At 40.9% G+C, this 21952-nt stretch overlaps 1 protein-coding gene across 2 annotated transcripts in view; it reads left to right on the forward strand.

Annotated features, from left to right (window-relative positions):
- CFAP61 (cilia and flagella associated protein 61) overlaps positions 1 to 21952 on the forward strand; it is a 285028-nt gene that overhangs the window by 2042 nt on the left and 261034 nt on the right. For both annotated transcript variants that reach the window (XM_043602984.1, XM_043602985.1), the window contains exons 2-6: positions 5902 to 6052; positions 14507 to 14657; positions 18678 to 18754; positions 19616 to 19683; positions 19917 to 20043. In XM_043602984.1, the coding sequence (XP_043458919.1) occupies positions 5910 to 6052; positions 14507 to 14657; positions 18678 to 18754; positions 19616 to 19683; positions 19917 to 20043 (566 nt within the window). In that variant the 5' untranslated portion in view covers positions 5902 to 5909. The remainder of the gene's footprint in view (positions 1 to 5901; positions 6053 to 14506; positions 14658 to 18677; positions 18755 to 19615; positions 19684 to 19916; positions 20044 to 21952) is intronic.

Here is a 21952-nt window from a genome sequence, read left to right on the forward strand (position 1 = left end):
TTTTAAGCAAAATTTATCATTTTTACTTTTCTTGTTGCCATCAATGCTTCTTTAGATACACCTGCATGTTTACTTTTCTCTCTCCAACCTTTTATCTTACATTTCATTCCTCTCTGATTTTAATTTTATTCTTCCCAGTACATCTTATAGGAGTTCTTTCAATCAGATTCTTTGGTAATTTCTTTCTATCTGTAGTAGATTTTCTTTTTTTAACCTCCATCTTTTAATGATTGTTTAGCTAGGCATAGAATTCTAGGTTAATAGCTGTTTTTACCTTTGCTTGCACGTGCATATGCGCATGTGTGCACACACGTGTGACCAGAGGAGGGGCAGAGAGAGAGAGAGAGAGAGAGAGAGAGAGAATCCCAAGCATACTCCACGCTGTCGGCATGGAGCCCAGCTCAGGGCTCCATCTCATGAACCATGATACGATGACCTGAGCTGAAATCAAGAGTCAGACACTTAACGAGCTGAGCCACCCAGGTGCCCCTACCCTTACCTTTACGTTTTTTTTTTAATGTTTGTTTTTGAGAGCCTGCAAGTGGGGGAGGGGCAGAGGTAGGGGGACAGAAGATCCAAAGTGGGCTCTGCACTGAAAACGGAGAGCCCGATGCGGCGCTTTAACTCACGAACCATGAGATCATGACCTGAGCTGAACTTGGACACACAACTGACTGAGCCATCCAGGTGCTCTCCCCTGCTCCCCGGCTTATCTTTACCTTTTTAAAGATACTATTCTGGTGGTTGGGAAGCTCTAGCCCATAAGGCAAATTCAGTCCATCGGCTATTTTGTATGACCCATAAGCTAAGAATTTTTTAAAAGACATTTTTAAACAATTGAAAAAAACCAGAAGAATATTTTAGGACACACTAAAATTATAGAAAAGTCAAACTGCAGTGTCCATGAGTAGAATTTTATTGGAATACAATCATGCTCATATTGTGTTCATATTGTCTCTGGCTGTTATCATGCTGTAATAGCAGAGCTGCATAGTTGCACAAAGAACATGTGGCTCATGAAGCCTAAAATATATATCATCTGGCCTTTTGCAGAGGGAGTTTGCCAACCCATGTACTACTGGCTCCTATTGTTGCTGATGAGAAATATACTCTTAGTCTAATTATTATTCTTGCATAGGCAGTTTCTCTTTTATCCAGTCATTTTCAGGCTTTCTCTATTTTTAGTGTTTTGTAATTCCACTACTATATATTCAGGATTTATTTTTACTTTCCTGCTCAGACTGAGGATTCAGGTCTTTCATCAATTCTAAAAAAAAAAAAAAAAAAAAATTAGCCAGTATTTTCAAACAATATTTTATTTCTTTATTTTTTTAATTCCTATAAGACATTAATGGAATTCCTCTAAGACACAGATAATCTTTTTCTTCTGTCTTACATGTCTCTTAACTGCTTTCTATATTCTCTATTTCTCTGTGCTTCGTTCTAGATAGTTTCTTCATAACTGCCTTCCAGTTCATTAATTTTCTTCAATCTTGTCTAATATGTTTTTAACCCATCCAATTAGCTTAAAGTTTAATGATCATATTTTCCATTTTTAACGTTTCTGTTCTTTTTCATAATTACCTGTTCTCATGACTTTTCTCTATATGTATTTCTAATAATTGTAAAGATACTTATTTCATTGTGTCTTCCACAGTCTATTATCTGAAGTTCTTGGGGACTTGCGCACTACACAGGTAGTGTGGATTGGGGTGCACACCTACTTTGATCTAGGAGTTGGATTCCTCACAGCATTTTTGTTTTCTTCTGTTTTCTATCCAGAGCTATCAGTAGAGAAAGCTTCTTTGTCACTTCCGTAGGCTAGTAAAGTTCGTTTTTTTAGGCTTCTCATTTACCGAGAGGTCCGCCCCTCCAAAGTCCAGGTTGTATACATGGTTTGACTTTCAGTTCTCAGTTTTGAATGAGGCACCTGGTCTCCCCATGGGGGGAAATTGAGACTCTTGCCCCCAGGGCCTGTATCACATTTGATCGCTCCCTGAGCCACTGCACACAAAGTCATTGCCATCTGGGTGGAGGATTTCCCTTTGCTCTCTCTTCCTTCTTTCCATGTTTCCTTTTCCCCCAAAGCTCAGCTCTGTAATTATACTTTCTTATTTTATTCAATTTTTTTGTATATTTGTAGCATCAACTTACGACATCATGTTTCACAAACAGGATGTCTCTTTCCAGTTTTGCTTTTAAGTTCAAACCAAAACCAGGAATGACAACATTTATGGCGAGCTTTACAAGAGTCTAGACATTATTAAGGTCTGTTTCCACCCAAAGTAGGTAAAAGATATTTGCAAATATGAAAATCTGTTGTCTCTACTAATGTCACGTCTTTGTAGGAGGCACCTAATTTCACATTCACAGGGGCTGTGGAAAATATTACTGAGTGTTTAATTGCTCACATGGTAGTCAGTCAGGTTCTGATTGCCTCCTTTGAGATAATACCATCATTTTATTCCTTGGTAATGCTTCTCCCAGATTTGGAGTGAGAAGGCCTTCTGTTGAGACACCCTGCATGGATTATCTTCCTACTGGTCTATGGTGCCCATCCAATGTGTACTGTGTGTGTTTGATCCCTTAAGGTAGAAGGTACTATCTGAAATTATACACATGCCAAACCCCAAAGAGAGGAGACTTCAGCTGGGAAAAAAGGATTTCACACTAGGATATCAGATGAAAAAGTTCTGGAGATGGATAATGGTGATGATTGCCCAAAAATGTGAACTTACATCATGCCCCTGAACAGTACACTTAAAATGGCAAAAATGACAAATTTTTGGTTATGTGTATTTTGCCACAATAAAAACAATCATGATTTCAGTCATATTTTTATATATGTATATATATGTGTGTGTGTGTGTGTGTGTGTGTATGTGTATATATGCATATAATGTTTTTCATAGTGAGAAGGTATTATGCATTGAGAAGGTATAATGAAGAATGCATTGCTGTATTTCAAAATAATTTTTTAAAATTAAATGTTAAGAAAGATTGACATTAGAGTTAGAACATGAAGTCAGGAGCACCTGGGTGGCTCAGTCAGTTAAGCATCCAACTTCGGCTCAGGTCATGATCTTGTAGTTTCTGAGTTTGAGCCACGCATTGGGCTCTGTGCTGAGTTCGGAGCCTGGAGCCTGCTTTGGATTCTGTCTCTCCCTCTCTTTCTGCCCCTCCCTGCTCACACTCTTCTCTGTATCTCTCAAACATTAAAAAAAAAAAGAAAGAAAAGAACATGAAATCAGCTCATAATAGCAGCTAGGCTATGTAAAGCCCTCTTAGAAAGGAAATGTTGTCAGGTCATTAAAATTTAGCTGCCACTTTATTAAAGGTGTGTTCATTTATCTAAGAAAGAATGTGTCTTTGCAAAGGGGATCAATTGGTCCTGTGGGTATCAACAATGTAGAGATGCCCAGGCAAACTGGGAAGATGCCACCTAAGCATTACCCATCTCTGGTTTCCTTGGCTTTAAATCTCTGCAGTAGATGAAGTTCCCCCAGACCTTAGGAGCTTTGAGTGACTTCTTGATGTCCACTATTTTGAATCCTGAGAATGTCCATGCTCAATAGTAATAATGATGATATGGCTAATATTTACCAAGCACTTAACTACATGTCAAACACTACCTTCAGTGTTTTGTATACAATAACTCATTTATAAAACCCTTTACAGTATGTATAGTATCTCTGATTTACAGATAAGAAAACTGAGGCACAGAGAGTTTTAGTAACTTGCTCAAGGTTACACAGCTAATAGGCTATAGAAACCGGGTCTCATCCCTGGTACTCTGATTCCACAGACTGTGTTCTTGGCCTTAGCCCCATGTAAACCACCTTCCAATAACTGGGCTTTCCATGTGGTGGTCTGTGAGGACAGAGTGCATGGATGGCCTTGCCATTGCAAAGGTGGAGGCTAAACCAGCTTAAAGAAATGTTTATTTATTTCTATCTTCAGAGTATGAAGAAAATTTTGAGCCAATCTTTCTGATTTTGGACATGTTATATAAATATCAAGGTTTTCTTCCCTTGCAAATGTGAAGATCTGCCATTCTGAGTTCACATTTTCACAAGGCTGGAGCTGAGAGTACATGTGCCCCCAGTTCATCTCAGCCACCCTGATACCAAGGCTGCAAGAAAGTGGCCAGATAGCACACCTTGTTCTCTCAAAGGAGAGGAAATCAGACTTGTATTTAGCTTACATGACTTGTTTGTTAACTGTCTGGGCTGCAGAAACATCTAGACTGCTTGGCTGTTGACTTTCCCATTGTAAATGAATAAATTGGCATTTTGGACTCTTTTCAGTTTCAGTGAGCTTGGACAACGTAGGGCATCTGGGTTTGCTTTGCGGGGGCTAATGGAGGCCCCTGCAAGTTGAGGGCGGTATGAATTCACCAAGGAGAAAGCCACTGGGTAAGGATTCTTGGCTGCCACTTGCTATCTTTCTAAGTTCCCTTGCATGACCCCACACCTTGCACCCTTACCCATCTGAGTGTTGATGGTTAAGAGCAGTCAAACTGCAGTTAATGTGAACACCAGTGGACCGTGAGGGCAGGGGGACCTTCACCCACAGAGACAGCCTGCAAGCTACTTAAACAGGGGGAATGACAGGGAGTTGGACTAGAAGCACATGCCAAAGGTTCTGTTTCTGACCAAACATACGTGTCCTGAGGCAAGTCACTTCACTTCATGGGCCTCAGTTCCCTCATCTGACGAAGGAGGAGCTGTCTCAGACCCCTGCAGTGCTCAAGTTCTTTGGTACCTTGGCACATTGAAAACTGCACTGACATCTCTAAACAACAGCAATAACAAAAAGTCACACGATGTAACATTGTGTTTTGAAAGAAAACCATACACACTATGTAATCCCACTTATGTGACGTGCAACAATTGGCCAAGATCATCTATGTGATCGAAGTCTGAATTATGGTTACCTTTAGAGGGGCGAGTGAAATGGGGGCTGCCGTGAGGTGTTGGGAGTGCTCTATATTGTTCCTAGGGTCCTAGGGTGAAAATTAATGTGCCTGTTTTGAGCATACTGGCCAGTATCTAATAAAATTATTTTCCCTAGGAGAAAAGAAAGGAGGAGAAAGGAAGGAACGGAAGGACAGACAGAAGGAGGAAGGAAATAGACACACACACACACACACACACACACACACACACACACATATTGAGACGTTAAGAGAATCAGTTTGTGGCCTGCTGTTCCTGTCAGCAGCATTCCCCAAAGTGTCCCTCTGGAACATTAAACTCTCCAATGTTGCTGTCATTAGAAATTTTTCTCAGAAAGGGTGTGGGAAAGTCTGGGAAAGGAGATACTTTATTATGGAACTTCTCAAAGACTTTTATGGGCATAGTGGTCCCTCAGGAAGGCCATCATAAGCAGCATTTCCTACACTTAATTGACCAAAGAACTTTTTTTGTCTCAAAATATCTCTCAGGACTGTTGCTTTTCAGGGCTACAGTTTGGGGAACTCTATTTGGAACATGGGCAGAAGCTGTCAGTATTTCCCCTGTAACTTGACCACATGCCATGGTGGCCAATTAAATAAAGAGGATTCTGAATCAGTAATAACTCCTTTCAATGTTTTTCAATCCTATTGTTAGAATATTTTAAAGCAGCTTTGTTGGAAACAAAGAGTACAGTTGCAGACATTTCTAGATGAGCCAATTCTCAGAAACATCATTCTCCTGGAGAGACACACATTGGCTGGTTTGCAATGGCAGTCGTTCGTCATAGCCAACCCCCAGGGGAAACTGTCCCATCAGCACTGAAATACTATGTTCATTCTGACCATACGGAAATTGAATTCACATCCAGTTTTGTAAGTACTGTAACTGGATGGGCTTGTCATCTCAGATTAACAGTGGACTGTTTTCTGTTTTTTTGGGACAGGATAAAAAATGTCAGTACTCACTTCACCAAGAGGAAAGGTAGAAGTGGTTCATTGCCGAAGAACAGAATCACAGGATATTTATTGTATCAAAAACCTCATTAGAAAATTTACCCAGAAGCTGTTTGGGAGGCTAAATATCATCTATCTTCTGTAAGTATGTAGCTAAGTAACCTAGGAATATTTATCAATTTTATCACACACTGGAAGGGACCCAACTCCTTTGTCTTTATGGGGCTTATGATCAGGAAGTGAGCAGCAAGAAAATCTATTCCTGTGGAGCAGAAGATCTCCAGGAACAACCAACCTCTAAGTTCCATAACAGCCTGCAAAATGAAAGGGTTTCTCATGGGCTTTGGATTCAGGCAAACTTGGGTTCAAATCTCAACTGCCTCTCCCACTAGTAGAATCTTGGGGTAAGTTAATAATATCAGCTGCCGGTTTTGAGAATTTATTTTCTGTCAGGTTCTGTGTTTTGCCAATATTGTCTTATTTGCAACGCTGAGGTAGACACTATCCTGCCCATTTTACAGATCAGAAAATGGAGGCCTGCCGAAGGTCAAGCAGTTAGTAAGTAACAAAGCCCATATTTGCTCTTAACCATTGTTATTAAGTGTTCCTCTAAACTTCAAAATACACATAGATTTTTTTCTCTGTTTTTTTTGGGGGGGTGGGTGGGTGGGGAGGAAACACCAGAATATAAGTATCCTATAATCTATTCCTTATTATTTTTATTGAAAAAGATGAGAAACAGCTCAAGTATTTTGAATTTTATAAAGCTTCATATTAAATACAACTGAAATGTTTAAACAAAGGCCAGCCTAAGACATTAAAATTTGTAGTTTCTGGTGATCACACTGATGAATGTAATGTGAATTGACACAGTTTTGTGGTAGAGCATTAGGGCAACATGTATAAAATGCTTTAAAAAATATCTATGTATATCAATGAAATTATTCCATTTTTTAGCACTCTGGTGGATTGAAAACCTTAACAATGTCCTCTGGAGGGAAACAACATGTCAATACACCCCACATATGCCAACCCAAAAGTTAAGGACTGTGCAGAGAACATTATCAAAATGAAATCAGAAACTGTAGGAAAATAGCAGGAATCAATGCCACCCTCTCCTTGAGGATTTTTGCTACATTCTAGAAATCTCCTGCTTCTGTTTTGACAGCTTTGCAAAGAATGTAAGGTAAATGCTCCCTCCACCTAAGGAGGGAAGATCCTTTTGTATAAAATTGGGTTTGTATAAAATTGGGTTGTAAGGATGAATGAGACATCAGCTCACTCCTGAAGTGCGAAAGTTAGAAAACTAGCCTTTTCAACTTCAGCATGGAATGAAGGGGGACAAATCCTTCAAGAATTTGTAAGCATGTGTTGATTTGAGTTCCATGCTAATTATCTGTGTGGCTTGAAAAGCTTCAAAACTTCCTAAATAATGAGTCCATTTTCAGACAAAGACTATGTTCATTTACCGATAGACTGAATAAAGGGAATAAAGTGGTGAATTAGATTAAAACTGGTCACAGATTAGTAGTGTGTCCAGGAAACTGGTTGAAATAATGAAAATCAGGTCTGAAGGATGGAGCTTCAACTCAGACTTTAAATAATACTCATAGATGGAGTTGTAAGTGATACACGCTCGCAGTCAAAAATCACAAATATACGAGGTAACAGGCACCGTTAGTGAGAATCAACAATATACAGCAGAATCAGACTCTCAAAGACTTCAGATGTGAGTTCAGTCAATGAATATAAAATAACTATGTTTACTACATCTAAAGTGAAAAGATACATTTAAAAAGACCAAAAAAAGTGAATAATGAGATTTGAAAAAAAAGTCAAACCATCTAGAATAGTATAGTTAAAATTAAAAGCTCATTGGATGACTTAAACATTGTAAAAGACACAGGTGAAGACAGAAATAGCAAATGGGGCAGGGAGGGGGGGCAAATACCAATAAAATATCCAGATTCAGTGCAAAGAGACAGGCAAAAAGGTAAGAATGGAACAGTTAACAGTTGGATCTATTCAGACGTCTAGAAGGACATGATGGGCAGTGGAAAAGGCCAATATTTGAAGAGATTATTGCTGACAGCTATAACTTTCCAAATTGTTGAAAAGCACCAATTCTTAGATCCAGAAAACTGGATCCCGAACAGGATAAACACACAGAGAATTCCTCAGCTCATCATAATGAAACAGCAACACATCAAATCTGAAGAGAAGATCTGAAAAGTTATCAGGGAGAGAAGATAAATTGCCTGTAAACAATTGAAGATTAGGCTAATGGTGATTTCTTACTAGAAGCACGGTAGCCAGAAGATAGTAGAATGTCTTCAGTATTGGAAGAAAATAGCATCAAAGTAAATTGTGTACCGAGTGAAACAATTTTTCAATACGTAGGGGAAAATGAATGCATTTTCAGACAAGCAAAATACTGAGTTAGTTTACTAGGGAAATCTGTATAAAGGAAATTCCTCAGAATATACTCTAGGCAAAAGGAATAATTTCTTAGCTGGAAGGCCAAGATACAAAAAGGAAAGTAAACAAATATATGTGTAAATATGTTGGTAAATCTAAGAAGAAAATCTAACTTGTATAAAGCAATAACGATAATAACTAATCTAATATAGATATTAAATATAAATAGTTATATGATATAAATAAGGTAAAATACACAACAAAAATAGATGAATTGGTGCGTGATTAGAATGAAAGTACTCTTAAGGTATTATTCAGAAGGAGGGTAGTATTCAGAGGTTCTCCCCCTCCCTCCCAGGAAGCATACATCCAAGCATGTTATGGGGTAAATTATCAAACTTTATTGAAAGACATCAAAGAAGACCTAAGTAAATGAAGAGGTAAACCATGTTTTTGGATAGGAATATTCAATACTGTAAAGAAATCAATTCTTCTCCAGTCAAAATCCTACTAGGATTGTTTGTTGAAGTTGACAAAGTGTGTGAATTCATATGAGAGAGCAAAGGGCCAGAGCCATTTGAAAGAAAAATAAGGTGAGGAGATTAGCCCAACTAAAGACTCATGGTAGGCCTAGTAATCGGGACAGTGTGGTAATGGCCAAGGAATCAGAGCTCCCAGAGAGAGACCCATGCATACATGAAAACTGGATGACCAAACCAGTGGGGAAAGAATGTGCCATTCAATTAATGGTGCTGGGACAATTTGTTACCCATATGGAAAAGAGAATAAATGTAAATACGAACCTCATGTCATACAAAAAAAGGAAAAAAGCAATTCTGGGTGAATTTATGACTTAAATGTGGAAAGCAGCTAACATTGTTGACAGAATCTTCTAGATTCCAAATTCATGTATCCAGCTTCTTGGTGGATGTCACCCCTTGGATACCTAGTAGGTACTTCACCATTCATTTGATCATCACCTGCCTCCAAACTACCCCATGTTTTCCCCATCTCGGTAACTCTAGCAACTCCAGCCTTTCACTTTCTTGGACCAAAACCTTGGTGTCACCTTCATACTTGCTCCTACATCCCACACCAGCAAAGCTGTCTGCTCCACCTACAGAATATATCCAGAAGCTGGGCTCTTCTTTCTACCTCGCTTCTGTTGCCAAGGTCCGATCCGAGCCTGGTGCACTTGAGTGTTACTATTGCCCCTTTCTGGTTTCTGCTTCCGCCTTGGCATCAGCCCTCACCCATTCCCCCTCCTGCCCCAGCAAATTATTCTCAACATAATAGCCAGAGCAGCACCATTCACATCAACTGGATCCTGTCGTGCTCCTGCTCAAAACCCTCCACTGGTCTGCCACGTCCCTGCCAGGATCTGGTGTGGAACCCACCCTTTTCCTTTCTGACCTCACCTCCCTTGAGCTCCACTGATTCCTTTATTTTTCCTGGAGCACCCCAGGTACATCTGTGCCTCATCCTACAGTTATGGAGTAGTCCCCGTTGCACTTGACATACTTGCATGGTTCATCCTCTTTCCCCTATTTTTCTTCACAGCACTTGTCCCCACCTGACATTCTGTGCATCTTAGTTTAGTGGGGTTTTTTTGTTTTTTTTTTGTTTTGTTTTTTTAATTGGCCTGCCTCCATCCATTAGAACATCAGCTCCATGAGGGCAGGGATCTTGGCCTGTTCTCTGCTGTATCCATGGAGCCAGAAAAAGCTTGGCACTTGGTATGTATTCAAGTGAGTGTTTTTTGCATTAATGAATAAATCCACTACTAGGCATGTGATTGTGCAAAACCTCCCTAAGCCTGGAGGTTTTGCACAATCAGTTAATAACCTCATCTGTGAAATGGACAGTTGTACTTCATTTATAGGGTGAGTGGGACAGTGAAAAAAAGTTATTAAATACAGTGCGGTGCCTAGCTCCTAGGAGGTGCTCATAGCTGCTGTATCCCCTTCCCTCTGGCTCTGCCTATAAGAGCAGGGACCAGGGTCAGATAGAGGCAAGCTTTTCTATTATTCTCCTGCCCTTCCTTTCTCAGCAACTCAGCAACCATAGAACAGGATGAGGCATTGCTTTATGAGTACAGTGGAATTCTCTTCCATATACACATTAAAAGAAAGCAACAAGCATTAGAACATGGTACAAAAGGAGGTGTAATTGCCTCTGAGATGGAAAAACAAGTGTTAGGGGCCACTGTATACCTTAATGAGTCTTGAATCTTTACCACGTGAATAAACTTCTGCATGTGAATAAATTATAATCCCCCAGCTTGGTAGCAGGTGTGCACGTCTGACTTGCCCCTCCTGGGGTGAAGTGTGTTACAGTTGGCCTGAGCAGGAGCGGATGTGATTTGGCTGTCCTCGTGACCACCAGTGACCCATGTGATCAATTGCCAAGGGCCCATCCTTTTATGGGGTATTCAGAACATGGTATATGGGATGTGGGTGGGATTACAATTGGGGCCTTTCTACAGATTTTTTTTTCAAGAACCTTCCACAAGTCTGTTTTCTCAAATCCTACACACAAACACATACTAATTACCTGAAAGTTTTTGATAGCCAGTTGTTTTCAAAGAGCTTTGTACCCCTGCTTAGAGTATAAGGTCTTGGAGTGGCTGTCAGAGTACCTCAAATTTACATGTCTAATGTGTTTGTATCTTTTCTGAATTGGCAGATAAGAAAAGCATAATTTACACCATGTGGGATGGAGTAGTGAAAGTTTTTTGTTTTTTTTTAAGGTTAAAATCGTATCCTAATAACCAAAAAGGTTGTGACTTACCTCAGAAGTCAGCATATCTTTAGAAGTAAAAGTAAATTTACATTAAGGGTGCCTGGGTGGCTCAGTCGGTTAAGCATCTGTCTCGATCTCAGCTCAGGTCTTGATCTCAGGGGTGTGAGTTCAAGCCCCGCATTGTGCTCCACACTGGGTGTGAAGCCTACTTAAAAAAAAAAAAAATGAGGGGCGCCTGGGTGGCTCAGTCGGTTGGGCGGCTGACTTCGGCTCAGGTCATGATCTCGCAGTCCGTGGGTTCGAGCCCCGCGTTGGGCTCTGTGCTGACTGCTCAGAGCCCGGAGCCTGTTTCCGATTCTGTGTCTCCCTCTCTCTCTGACCCTCCCCCGTTCATGCTCTGTCTCTCTCTGTCTCAAAAATAAACAAACGTTAAAAAAATTTAAAAAAAAAAAAGGTAAATTTACATTTTCATCAGTGTCCTGGAGCTCGCCAAATATCTGCTATCCAGCCCATGCAGTCTTTCATTTTTCATGTTAGGTAAGGCCCATCACCTTTTGCCAGGCCAACCTCAAGGCTTAGAGCAGGTGGTTTCTTTTCTAGTTTATTGAATTTTGTTATATTAGCTGCCAGCTCAGTCACAGATACGGGAATGAATACAACTGACCTCACCTAAAAACCCTGCTAAATGTTAGGGGAGAAAATGAGAAGATTCGGCATAGCAGATGAGTGGGGAAAAGGGCCAAAAGAATTGTCCACATCAAGTGCACATGTCACAGGACAGCGGGGGCGTGGGGGTGGGTGAGTGGCAGAAACCACGATAGGCTTGGGGAACACCTGTGATGTTTAATAAAGTGGAAAATGGGGATACAGTTTCACCAAGATTTCCATCAAGTGTAGTTAAATAAAATGAATTTTGGCTGAACTTGGAAAATTCTCTAAACAAGTGAACAAATGAGACATTAATGAAAAAAAAAAACCTCTGATTTCACTTGCTGGATAATATCCTTGAGCTTTAATGTATTTTGTGTGAAATATATACGTGTGTGGGTGTATTTTTTTAATTTGGCATATTTCAAAGAATAATTCTAAATCCAACTTTTAAAAACAAGCCTCCCTCTACCTTTTTCTTCATTTCTCTTTGCTCTCACAATAATTTTGTCTGTCCCATAGAGGACAATGTTAAGAGGTAATAAGAACTGGAAATTATGTATACAAAAGGATGATAATGCTACAAAAGTTACTTTCTTGCACTTGGCCATTTGGAAATTGAAGTGCATTTTCCCATTGAAACGAAGTTATTCATGGCTGGCTTCCCAGGCAGACCCACAAAAGTCTATTTAATCTACAATGTCTGTGTGGTATAGTACTGTGCTAATTGTACTATGGAGCCCAACCACCACCCTAGGTTCCCATGGATAAATGTGTTTCAAGTTCAAATTGGGATTCCAAGAACACATTTCCCTTGTTGCCTGAGGGGATGGCAGCTGCCTTGTCCCAGCTCTTGCCCACTTCCTCCTTCATCATCATTGTCAGGTCCCATTCCCTGGGCATTTTCTTATCTGGATTAGAGTGAGGACTATCACTGTGGAGTAGTAGGTCATGGTTCTGGGAGCCTCCGGCAGAGGAACCCTGAGGACCAGGAGCTGAAGGGAGCCACTGGAGGAGTGGGAAGAAGGGTAGGGCTTCAGCGAATCAGAATGGAGAGGTTGGGAGGCTGCATCCTTTTGCTAATGCACCCCCTGTATGGATAGTATATTCTTGGGACCTGAGGGCAGTCTACTGTCTTCTCTGCATGATAGCCAGGGCTATGGTGGGGTCTTTGGGGCAGGTGCACCCTGAGGGAGTCCCCCATGGCTGAAGAGTGGGCTTCCTATGAGAGAGGACAGTGGCTGTAAGTGCTGAGATTGACATCTCCAGCACAGTGTTTCCCGAAGATGCCTATGCCTCTGATAGTGCCGAAGGCGATTTGTCTCAATACACGCAAGAACAATTTTTGTTCTAAATGTTGTATATTTTTATAGTTTTATTTATGGCAAGGGATACTGGTTTTCCATTTGTGATTTTGTTGTACATTTCCTATTGAAATAGTCTTATTTAAGCCAAAGTGAACTGATTTGAAGAAAATAAGTATAGGAAGTGCACAAATGTGAGAGACTGCAGTTTGGTGATTGGATCTAGTAAAATGATATGCTGTCAAGTGGGGGAGAAAAGCAGACTACAAACAGTATGGGTTGTGTGCCTCCATTTTTTAAAAACACACAAAATACATTTCGTTTGATAATTACTCTCAAAAAAGAGAGAAGTCTGGTGAGATAGAAACCAAAATACTGACACTGTTTGGTCATCTACAGGAGGTGGTATTAAGGATGATTTTTCCAATTGTTTTTCTCTTCTTGTGAGTACTTACTGGTTTTGATTGTAGTCACAATTCATTGCTTTTATGATGAAAATATAACTGGAAAGCATATAGCACTTTCTACTCTGTCCATTATCTTTTCTCCTCTTCCTTCAATTACATGCTGTCTTCTTAGTTTTGAAGGAACATTTTACATCTTTTTCCTCCAACTTAAGATACCAGTAGGTTTCACTCAGTTGAAAAAGTGAAAACTGCATCTCACTTTGTATACAATTGGTTCTCTGTGTAGTAAATCATATGCTGTCTCTAAGTCAGCACTCTTTCTGTCATGCCGGGCCACATGACAGGGTAGCAGTTGGGAAGGACCTGATCTCAAGATGTCCCTTTGGGATAGCCACCAGAATAAGAGTTGGAAGACCCTCGCTTCCCCTTCCTTGTGCTTATTAAACTTCCTCTGTGGCCTTAGCTTAAACCAGACCCCTCAGGGTCTCCATTTCTACAGCTGGGTCAGGTGATAGATTTTCATATCCCGTAAGAATCCATTGGCCCAGGGGCATGGGCTTAGGGTTTGGAAAAATTGGCTGAGATGGCTGACAGAGGTGGGGCTGAACTCTTAGCCTCACTGTTTTGCACAGGTGACCAACTCATCCCAGTTTGCTCAGGATTTGTAGCCCTAATGGTCCCATGTTTGGGGACCTTCTCAGCCGCAGGCAATCATGGACAGTGGGCCACTCTAACTGTATATGTTTAGGCCAACACAGTGGAATTGGCAACATGGAGGATAAGGAAAACTGCAGTCAGTTTCCCCAATCTCAAAGGGAAGGGTATTGGACACTTCATGTAAGTATAACACCTTTATAATGAAATGTAATTTTCAATAAAAATGTAGTTAGTAGCACAGATGTCCTGAAAGATCTGTTCTCAAAGTTGCTGCCATGTTGTTCCTACCTCTTCCAGAGGTTTTATACCTTATGTAGTGGTTGCTAGGCTTCAGTAGCCAAAGAAGGGGGAAAAATGATACCTCCTTGTCTCCCTTTTGGTAATCTTAGTCATGTGTGCACCTTTAATCATTTCTACAGGGAAAAGGCAAACCTTGCTGTTACCCTCTGCAATGACAAGGAGGAGATAATGGCCCAGGCTACCTTTGTGGACTATCCCAACTGGAATGTCTCCAGTCAGGACAACTGGGTATCCGTGTTCCGGGAGCTCGACCCTGAAATCCCATGCACGGTAAGCAGTTACACACAATGCTTATTAGAACAGCCTTAATTTTGAAGGGAAGTTCTATGTTTGCATATATGTCTTTCCAGTTTTGAGACTAAGTAGTTGAAAACTCACAACAGAAGGTATGTGACATTATGACAGTTAGAAATGAAGTTAGCTGGCAGGGAAGAAAGATGAGTCCAAGAGCATCCCAAGAGGGGATAGGAAAAGGGAGGTAATAGTCAGATCAGTCATCTGGTAGCAAGGCCGAGGTCATGCTGTGCTGGGAGGACTAGGAGGGAGCAAGGAATCAGTGGGAGCGTTAGATATGTACCTCTCAGTTCTCCACACTGCTCCCAACATCAGTGTCCAAATTCTTTTTTTTTTAATTGTCTTTTTATTGAAGTATAGTTGATACCCAGTGTTACCATTAGTTTCAAGTGTACAGCATAGAGATTGGACAAGTCTATATGTTGTGCTGTGCTCACCCAAGTGTAGCTACCACCTGTCACCATGCAACTCTATTAACAGTACCATTGACTGTATTCCCTATGCTGTACCTTTCATCCTTATGACTTGTTCATTCCATAACTGAAAGCTTATACCTCACACTCCCCCTCACCCATTTTGTCCATCCCCTACCGCCTTCCCCTTTGGTAACTACCAATTTGTCGTCTGTTTCTGTTTTGTTTGTCCATTTGTTTTTTATATTCCACATATAAGTGAAATCATTTGCTATTTATCTTTCTCTGTCTGACTTATTTGACCTAGCATAATACCTCCTAGGTCCATCTGTGTTGTCACAAATGGCAAGATCTCGTTTTTTATGGGTGAGTAATATTCCACCGTATATATGTACCACATCTTCTTTATCCATCCATCTATATCAATGGCCACTTCGGTTCAGTGTGTGAAGTCTTTGGAATGCTGGGAGGGTACCTGCCTTTACACTTTTTACACCGTGTAATGGTGATAGCAGAGCTTCAGGTTCCTGTTGCATTCTGTAACTTTTAAGGTGTCGTTCTGGACTCTAGCTCATTCTATGTCTTCTAGCTATGGGCACGTTACAACTTGTTGGCAACCCGACTTGGTAGCTGGTGCCAAGTCTGAGCTTTCCCTGCCCTCAGCCTGCCAGAGCCAAGCCAGCGTGTGGCCCCAGTTCTGTGGAGAGCCAGAGGCCACGACTGTGGGTAGTATGTTTGCCTGTTAGTGGAATTCAAGAATGTGGCCCCAGAGCCCTAGGGAATGCCAGTTGTGTGAATGAGTGAGTTTTTCCCCCATATACACCTGTGTGCATGCACAGTACAACCCCCATGTGCGCCCCAACACATTATCCAGCATTTATTCAGCTACATGATGTCTCCCCCTTGTCCTCTACTCCTCCTGTTCCTCACCACCCCAAACACCCAGTTATCATATTCACAAAAATTATCTCAAACTTGGAAATAAGCCAAATGATGCTTTCAATCCAAGGCTTGTATCTTTGACTTTCTGTTAACTGAGCTATTGTATATTGTACAGTTCTATAGGAACAGTGATTAGCTTTGTAGATTTTTGTCCATTTGAGGTGTAAATGATTTCTGTTTGGTGGAAGAGATAACCTCAAAGGCTATGGTTTATGGCCTCATAGGACATTAACTATTTTATATCTAGCCTAGCAACCTTATTCTAACATTCCCTCATTAAAATACCTAAAGTAACCAGCTCCTCAAGTGCAACGAATTGTTTTTATCATCTTACTGGTTGCCTCATTAATTGATGGGTTGAATAAATCTCAGATATGTGCTCATTGTATGTTTGCATTAAAATCATGATTTTACCGTTTTGAAAATTATAAATTAATACCATTATTCATAAATATTTCCTCTTTTGTTCCTTTGTTTGTTCTCTTAAGATTGTTTCTCTTTCAACTACTTTTAAATTCCGAGGTGCCTGAGTGGCTCAGTTGGTTGGGTGACCAACTTCAGCTTAGATCATGATCTCGCAGTTTGTGAGTTCGAGCCCTGCGTTGGGCTCTGTGCTGACAGCTCAGAGCCTGGAGCCTACTTCGGATTCTGTGTCTCCCTCTCTCTCTACCCCTCCCCTGATCGTGCTCTGTGTCTCTCTGTCTCTCAATAATAAACAAACATTAAAAATTTTGTTTTAAAAACTACTTTTAAATTCCTACAACAGTATAGAGCTTAGCTATCCAGTATGGTGGCCGTCAGCCATGTGTAGCTGTTGAGCACCTGAAATGTGCTAGTATGATTGAGATGTGCTAGAAGTGTAAAATATACACTGAATATTAAGTATTTAGGGGGAAAAAAGAGTGTAAAACACTTCATTAACAATGTTTATATTGATAACTTGTTAAAATGATAATTTGAGTCTGTTAGGTTAAATAAAATATATTGAAAATTAATCTTACATGTTTATTCTTTTTCTGTATGTCTACTGGGAAATTACATATGTGACCTGTATTTGTGGCTCAAGTTATTTTGTTATTGGACAGCATTGATATAGAGCCTTAAGGCCTAATGTATTACTAATCCCAGGGGTATTTGCAACAGAAGTAACTAATGATTTTTATCTTAAATCTAAGAAATAAATCTTGAATTGTAATATTCTTGGTGGAAGAGAGAATTTGGAAGATAAATCAGCCAAGTAATAAGCCATGTACTCCTAAGGCTGGTCCTATTCAGCATGTAAAGCAGATGTTAAGTAAGGTGGTTGTGGGATTAGCTGATAACACATGGAAAATGCATACAGTGGTGTTGTGGCTGTTCCCATCTGGACTGTAGGGTTTGTGTTATTGGCCTTTTGGGAGTTTTCAACTCCTGAACCAAACTCATGATTCTTCTCTTCCCATTTTATGTTTGATATTCCTTCCAAGTATTTCTATTTTATTTATTCATTCATTTATATTGAGAGAGAGCACACACATGAGTAAGGGAGGGGCAGAAAGAGAGGGAGACAGAGAATCCCATGTAGGCAGGTTCTATGCTGTTGGCACAGAGCCTTACTTGCCTGACTCGGGGCTCAAACTCATGAACTGTGAGGTCATGACCTGAGCCAAAATCAAGAGTCAGATGCTTAACCAACTGAGCCACCCAGGTGGCCCTCCTTCTGAGTATTTCTAAGGCATGCGCTATCCAACAGGAGGGAGACCAAGGCACGGATGTGCAGGTGGTAACCCAAGGCTGTCTATAAAATTGCTCAGAAAACAGGAGGCACTTTCAAGCATTCCTGTCATCCTGATCTAGGTGCAAGCACCACCCTCACCAGTTAACTAGTCTCACATTTGTAGTATCTCTAGAATTTGAAGATTTTCCCATAAACACAGGGGTACTGAGTTGAGCGGACCAATGTGTGGCTGTATGGAACAGCTGCTCATTATTGAGGCTACTTAAAATGTCTTCAGAATTTAGGGGACAAAGTTCTTTAAAAACTTGAAAGATTTAGCCTGACAGTCATCTTCGAATCTTGCTACTTTGAGTTTCCAGCTCTCAGGTTTTCTGGATCCCAAGAGTAATATTTGATTCTGACTCTGGGAATGTTGAACAAAACAAGTCATTGGATTCATAACGTGGCATCTGCCTTCCATCCTTCAAATTCATAAGAGAATCTTTCTCTTGTGTCACTTGAATAGAGCAGCAGCTGCTGACTCAAGAGCCCTGGGGAAAGGGTGATTGTCTTTCACTTGGCATAGACACCCCCGAGGACAAGACTACTGAGTTAATAATCGATTTCACTCCCCTGCAGGCACTTCCCTGCCCATAGCCCGTTTGTGAGGGCAGGAAGATGCGCTGGATGCATTGGACTCATTTACAGTCCCTGTTTCCTTGAATAATTCTAAGCTAGGAGGACAGAAGGCAGGGAATGGAGTCAGGGGGAAAGCTTGAATGCTGCCTGAGTGTCTCATCACTTCAGACATAAAATATCACCCACAAAAGGGGGCAGCTCTGAGTTTGCGGCCGCCCCCAAATCCTCCCCCCCATCTCCCAACCCTGTTCTGACATAGCCTGAATGGTGACTCAGCTTTTAATCATGTGCTCTTTTCTTGTGCAGCCTTTGAACACGTTGTTCATGCACCTCTTTGTGGCCGTGGATGAATATTCTGTTGGCTGCTGCAGAGAGATTATTCGGTGAGTGGCTGGGGTCTTGCAGATGGTGACATCAGGGGGCTGGCAGGCAGCACCATAGACAAGACACGTTAATGCCAAAATGACACAAAAGAGATTGTGTGCATAGTTTAAAAATATTTCCAAAGGACATGAAATTCTTTGAGGTGCTTAATTATCTTGTAATTCATGGCTGTATTAAAGCATCAATGTGGAATAAGAGTGACATTTCTGAAAGAAAACAGTTTATTTCTTTGAATTGACACTCCCTCTGACACACATCTTTACTATCATTTGAGGCAAACAGTGCAGTCATTTAAAAAAATGGATTGGGGGGGGGAAATAAGGGAAGAATAAAGCATCACAGGTTTGGATTTTTCTAAAAATAGTTTTCTTCAGTCTTCTCTTTAGAGATGTTTATTAACCTGACAGAATGCAGAAGCATCCTGAATAATATGGTGCATCGAAATATGATCAGTTGGGCTACTGGGTGATGGCGATGTGTCTCTGACAGCCTGCACAGACATTTGGGGGTGGTGGCCTCAGCTTTCAAGGCACTTTGTAATGTCACACCAGACCATCCAGATGCCAGGTCAAAGGTTAATGTCAGTAGAAATCTGGTGTGCCACATGAATATGGCACTCTTTATTCTCTCTACCTCTGTGGAACAGACAGAAAAGAGGCCATTTGGATTATAAGGAAAAGTAGAGAAGGAAAGGACATTGCCCTGAAGATGTTCTTCCCATTACAGGCAAGGAGCAAAGAAGCCCATGTGGATTTATGAACATCGGATGTGTTTAGTGAAGGCATTTGCCTCAAACAGGTGCCAGCTAATGGGATTACTTTATTATTAACACCTGTCCCACCCTCTCTTCCCCTTGCCAGGGCTGTGTTTAAGGCCGTGCCAGAACTACACTTCATATTTCTCATAGTGCCATCCTACATGAGCCTAGGTAAGGTCTGCTCAATTACCTCCTGTCCCCAGTCTCCAGAATGGGAAATTCATGCTTAAAATGGTGCTTTTGGGAATGGGAATAAGAATGGTCTCTAGGTCCTGAATGTATAATGTGACTATTTGATTATAATAATTAAAATACAATTTCAAATGGAAGTCACACTTTGTTCTGAAGCCCTAAAGTTATTCCTTGGTAAAGTGAGGCCACATTTCTTCGTCTCTGTGGTTTAGGCTCGACTCTCATAACAGTGTTTGAACAAGTGGGGAACATTCCGAGTCTGATGTATGATGAGGACTTTGCCGTGCACATATGTTGCAGAGAAAATCATTACCCTCAGCTGCACATTCGCAATGCCAGGTAAGGCTGAAGCAGTGCCTTTTCCTACCTGAGTTTTACACGGACACTTACCTTATGCAGAGTTGCTAAAATGCCATTTCTTACTGTAAGTGATTAGAGCCTGGATTAAATTGTTTTATAATACCCATAAGTATTACTTCATTTGGAGATGTTTACAGTTCCCCTTGACGACATAATTTACAGGCATGAATATCTGATGAGACTCATTTGGTGCTATGTGGCCAGCAAAGTTGTGCATTTACTACTTACGGGTTTCTGAAAACACACGATCCTTGGCCCCACGCTGAGTCAAATAATTTTCAAATAAACATAAAAATGAATCCGCCTATTTAGTTTTCCCAATAGACCCCACCTATTTTCCAACAGTCAGTGAAAGAGGATTCTTTAACATTCGGTGGGCTCCATGACATGCCCCAAAGTGTAGCAGTCTTAAGGAGATGGCAGTGGCAGAGAGTATTTTCCAAAGATGGCTACAACACCATCTTCTATCCTTCAAGCTCTCCTCCAATGTGGCCTTGGAGACTGGTGTGCCAGAGAGGCTATATGTTGGTCCTGGGGTCGACAGCCCCAGCTAGGCTCCCACTGACAGTCAGCATTGCCTGCTGGCCTTGTGAATGAGTCATTGTGGACACCCAGCCAGGAAGACCCCCCTTCCCCAGTAACTGGAGCCCAGCTGACATGTGACTGCAGCCACAGGAGAGACCCTAAGCAAGGACTGACCAACTGAGTCCTCCTAGATTTCTGACTCACAAAATTGTGGGCAAAATAAAAGGGTATTTTTGAAATAAAAATGCATATGAAATCATTTCACAAAGGTGGTTGCTTGGTTTTATCAGTGGGGAATAAATTGCATCTTCTTGGGTCAATTGTTGCCATAAATTGTGGACTTCTTTAGAAAGTATTACATTTAAAATTTTAAAAGGTGAGAGCCTACTATTTACCAGGCATATACTATTATGGCATATTAAGAATTTATGGCATATTAAGAATGGCATCAGATCTCTATCTTTTAAAAAAATTTTTTTAAATGTTTATTTATTTTTGAGAGAGTGAGAGAGACAGAGCACAAGCAGGGGAGGGGCAGAGAGAGAGGGAGACACAGAATCCAAAGCAGACTCCAGGCTCCAAGCTGTCAGCACAGAGCCCAACATGGGGCTTGAACTCACGAACTGTGAGATCATGACCTGACCTGAAGTCGGACGCTCAGCTGACTGAGCCACCCATGTGCCCTGATAGATCTCTATTCTGATCTTGATTAGACTACTCACCAGATGGGTTAACTGAAAAGGAGAACTTGGCCTCTTCAGACCTCAGTTTCCTGCCTTTCAGTGGGTGTGAGGGTATTGTCTACTGCCTGGGATTGTTGCAATGAACAGATGACCTGAGGAAAATCAAGTGCTTAGCACTTCCAGTCACATATAAGTGCCCAATGAAATGAAATATTATTCTTATTGATATTATTAAGTGGCTTAGAAGAGGAAAAGACAGAGAAGGATGAAGACAGCTTCATATAAAACCTCTCTGCCCCTGCCCCCAATCTAAATATCCATCAAGGAGTAAATGTTTACATTATAAATTGTGGTGCAGTATCAGCAGTGAAATGCAGTGAACTACTTATAGATGCAATAAGGTGGGTCAATCTCAGTTCATGCTGAGTAAAAGAAGGCAGACATAGACACAAAGACCATATACTGTTGACTCCACTTATATGATGTGCAAATGGCTCATCTGTAGAGACAGAGCAGATCAGTGGTTGCCTTTAGTGGAGGAAAGAGTGAGACTGGAATTCTGGGGCAATGGTAGTGCTCTGTGTATTGATTGGTGGCTTTGCAGTTGCCAAAACTCACCCAACTTAATACTTGGGCATTTTACTATATGTTATTATACCTCAATTAAAAAAATAATTTAA

This window comes from Prionailurus bengalensis, chromosome A3, assembly GCF_016509475.1.
Source record: "Prionailurus bengalensis isolate Pbe53 chromosome A3, Fcat_Pben_1.1_paternal_pri, whole genome shotgun sequence".
Taxonomy (NCBI): Eukaryota; Metazoa; Chordata; class Mammalia; order Carnivora; family Felidae; genus Prionailurus; species Prionailurus bengalensis.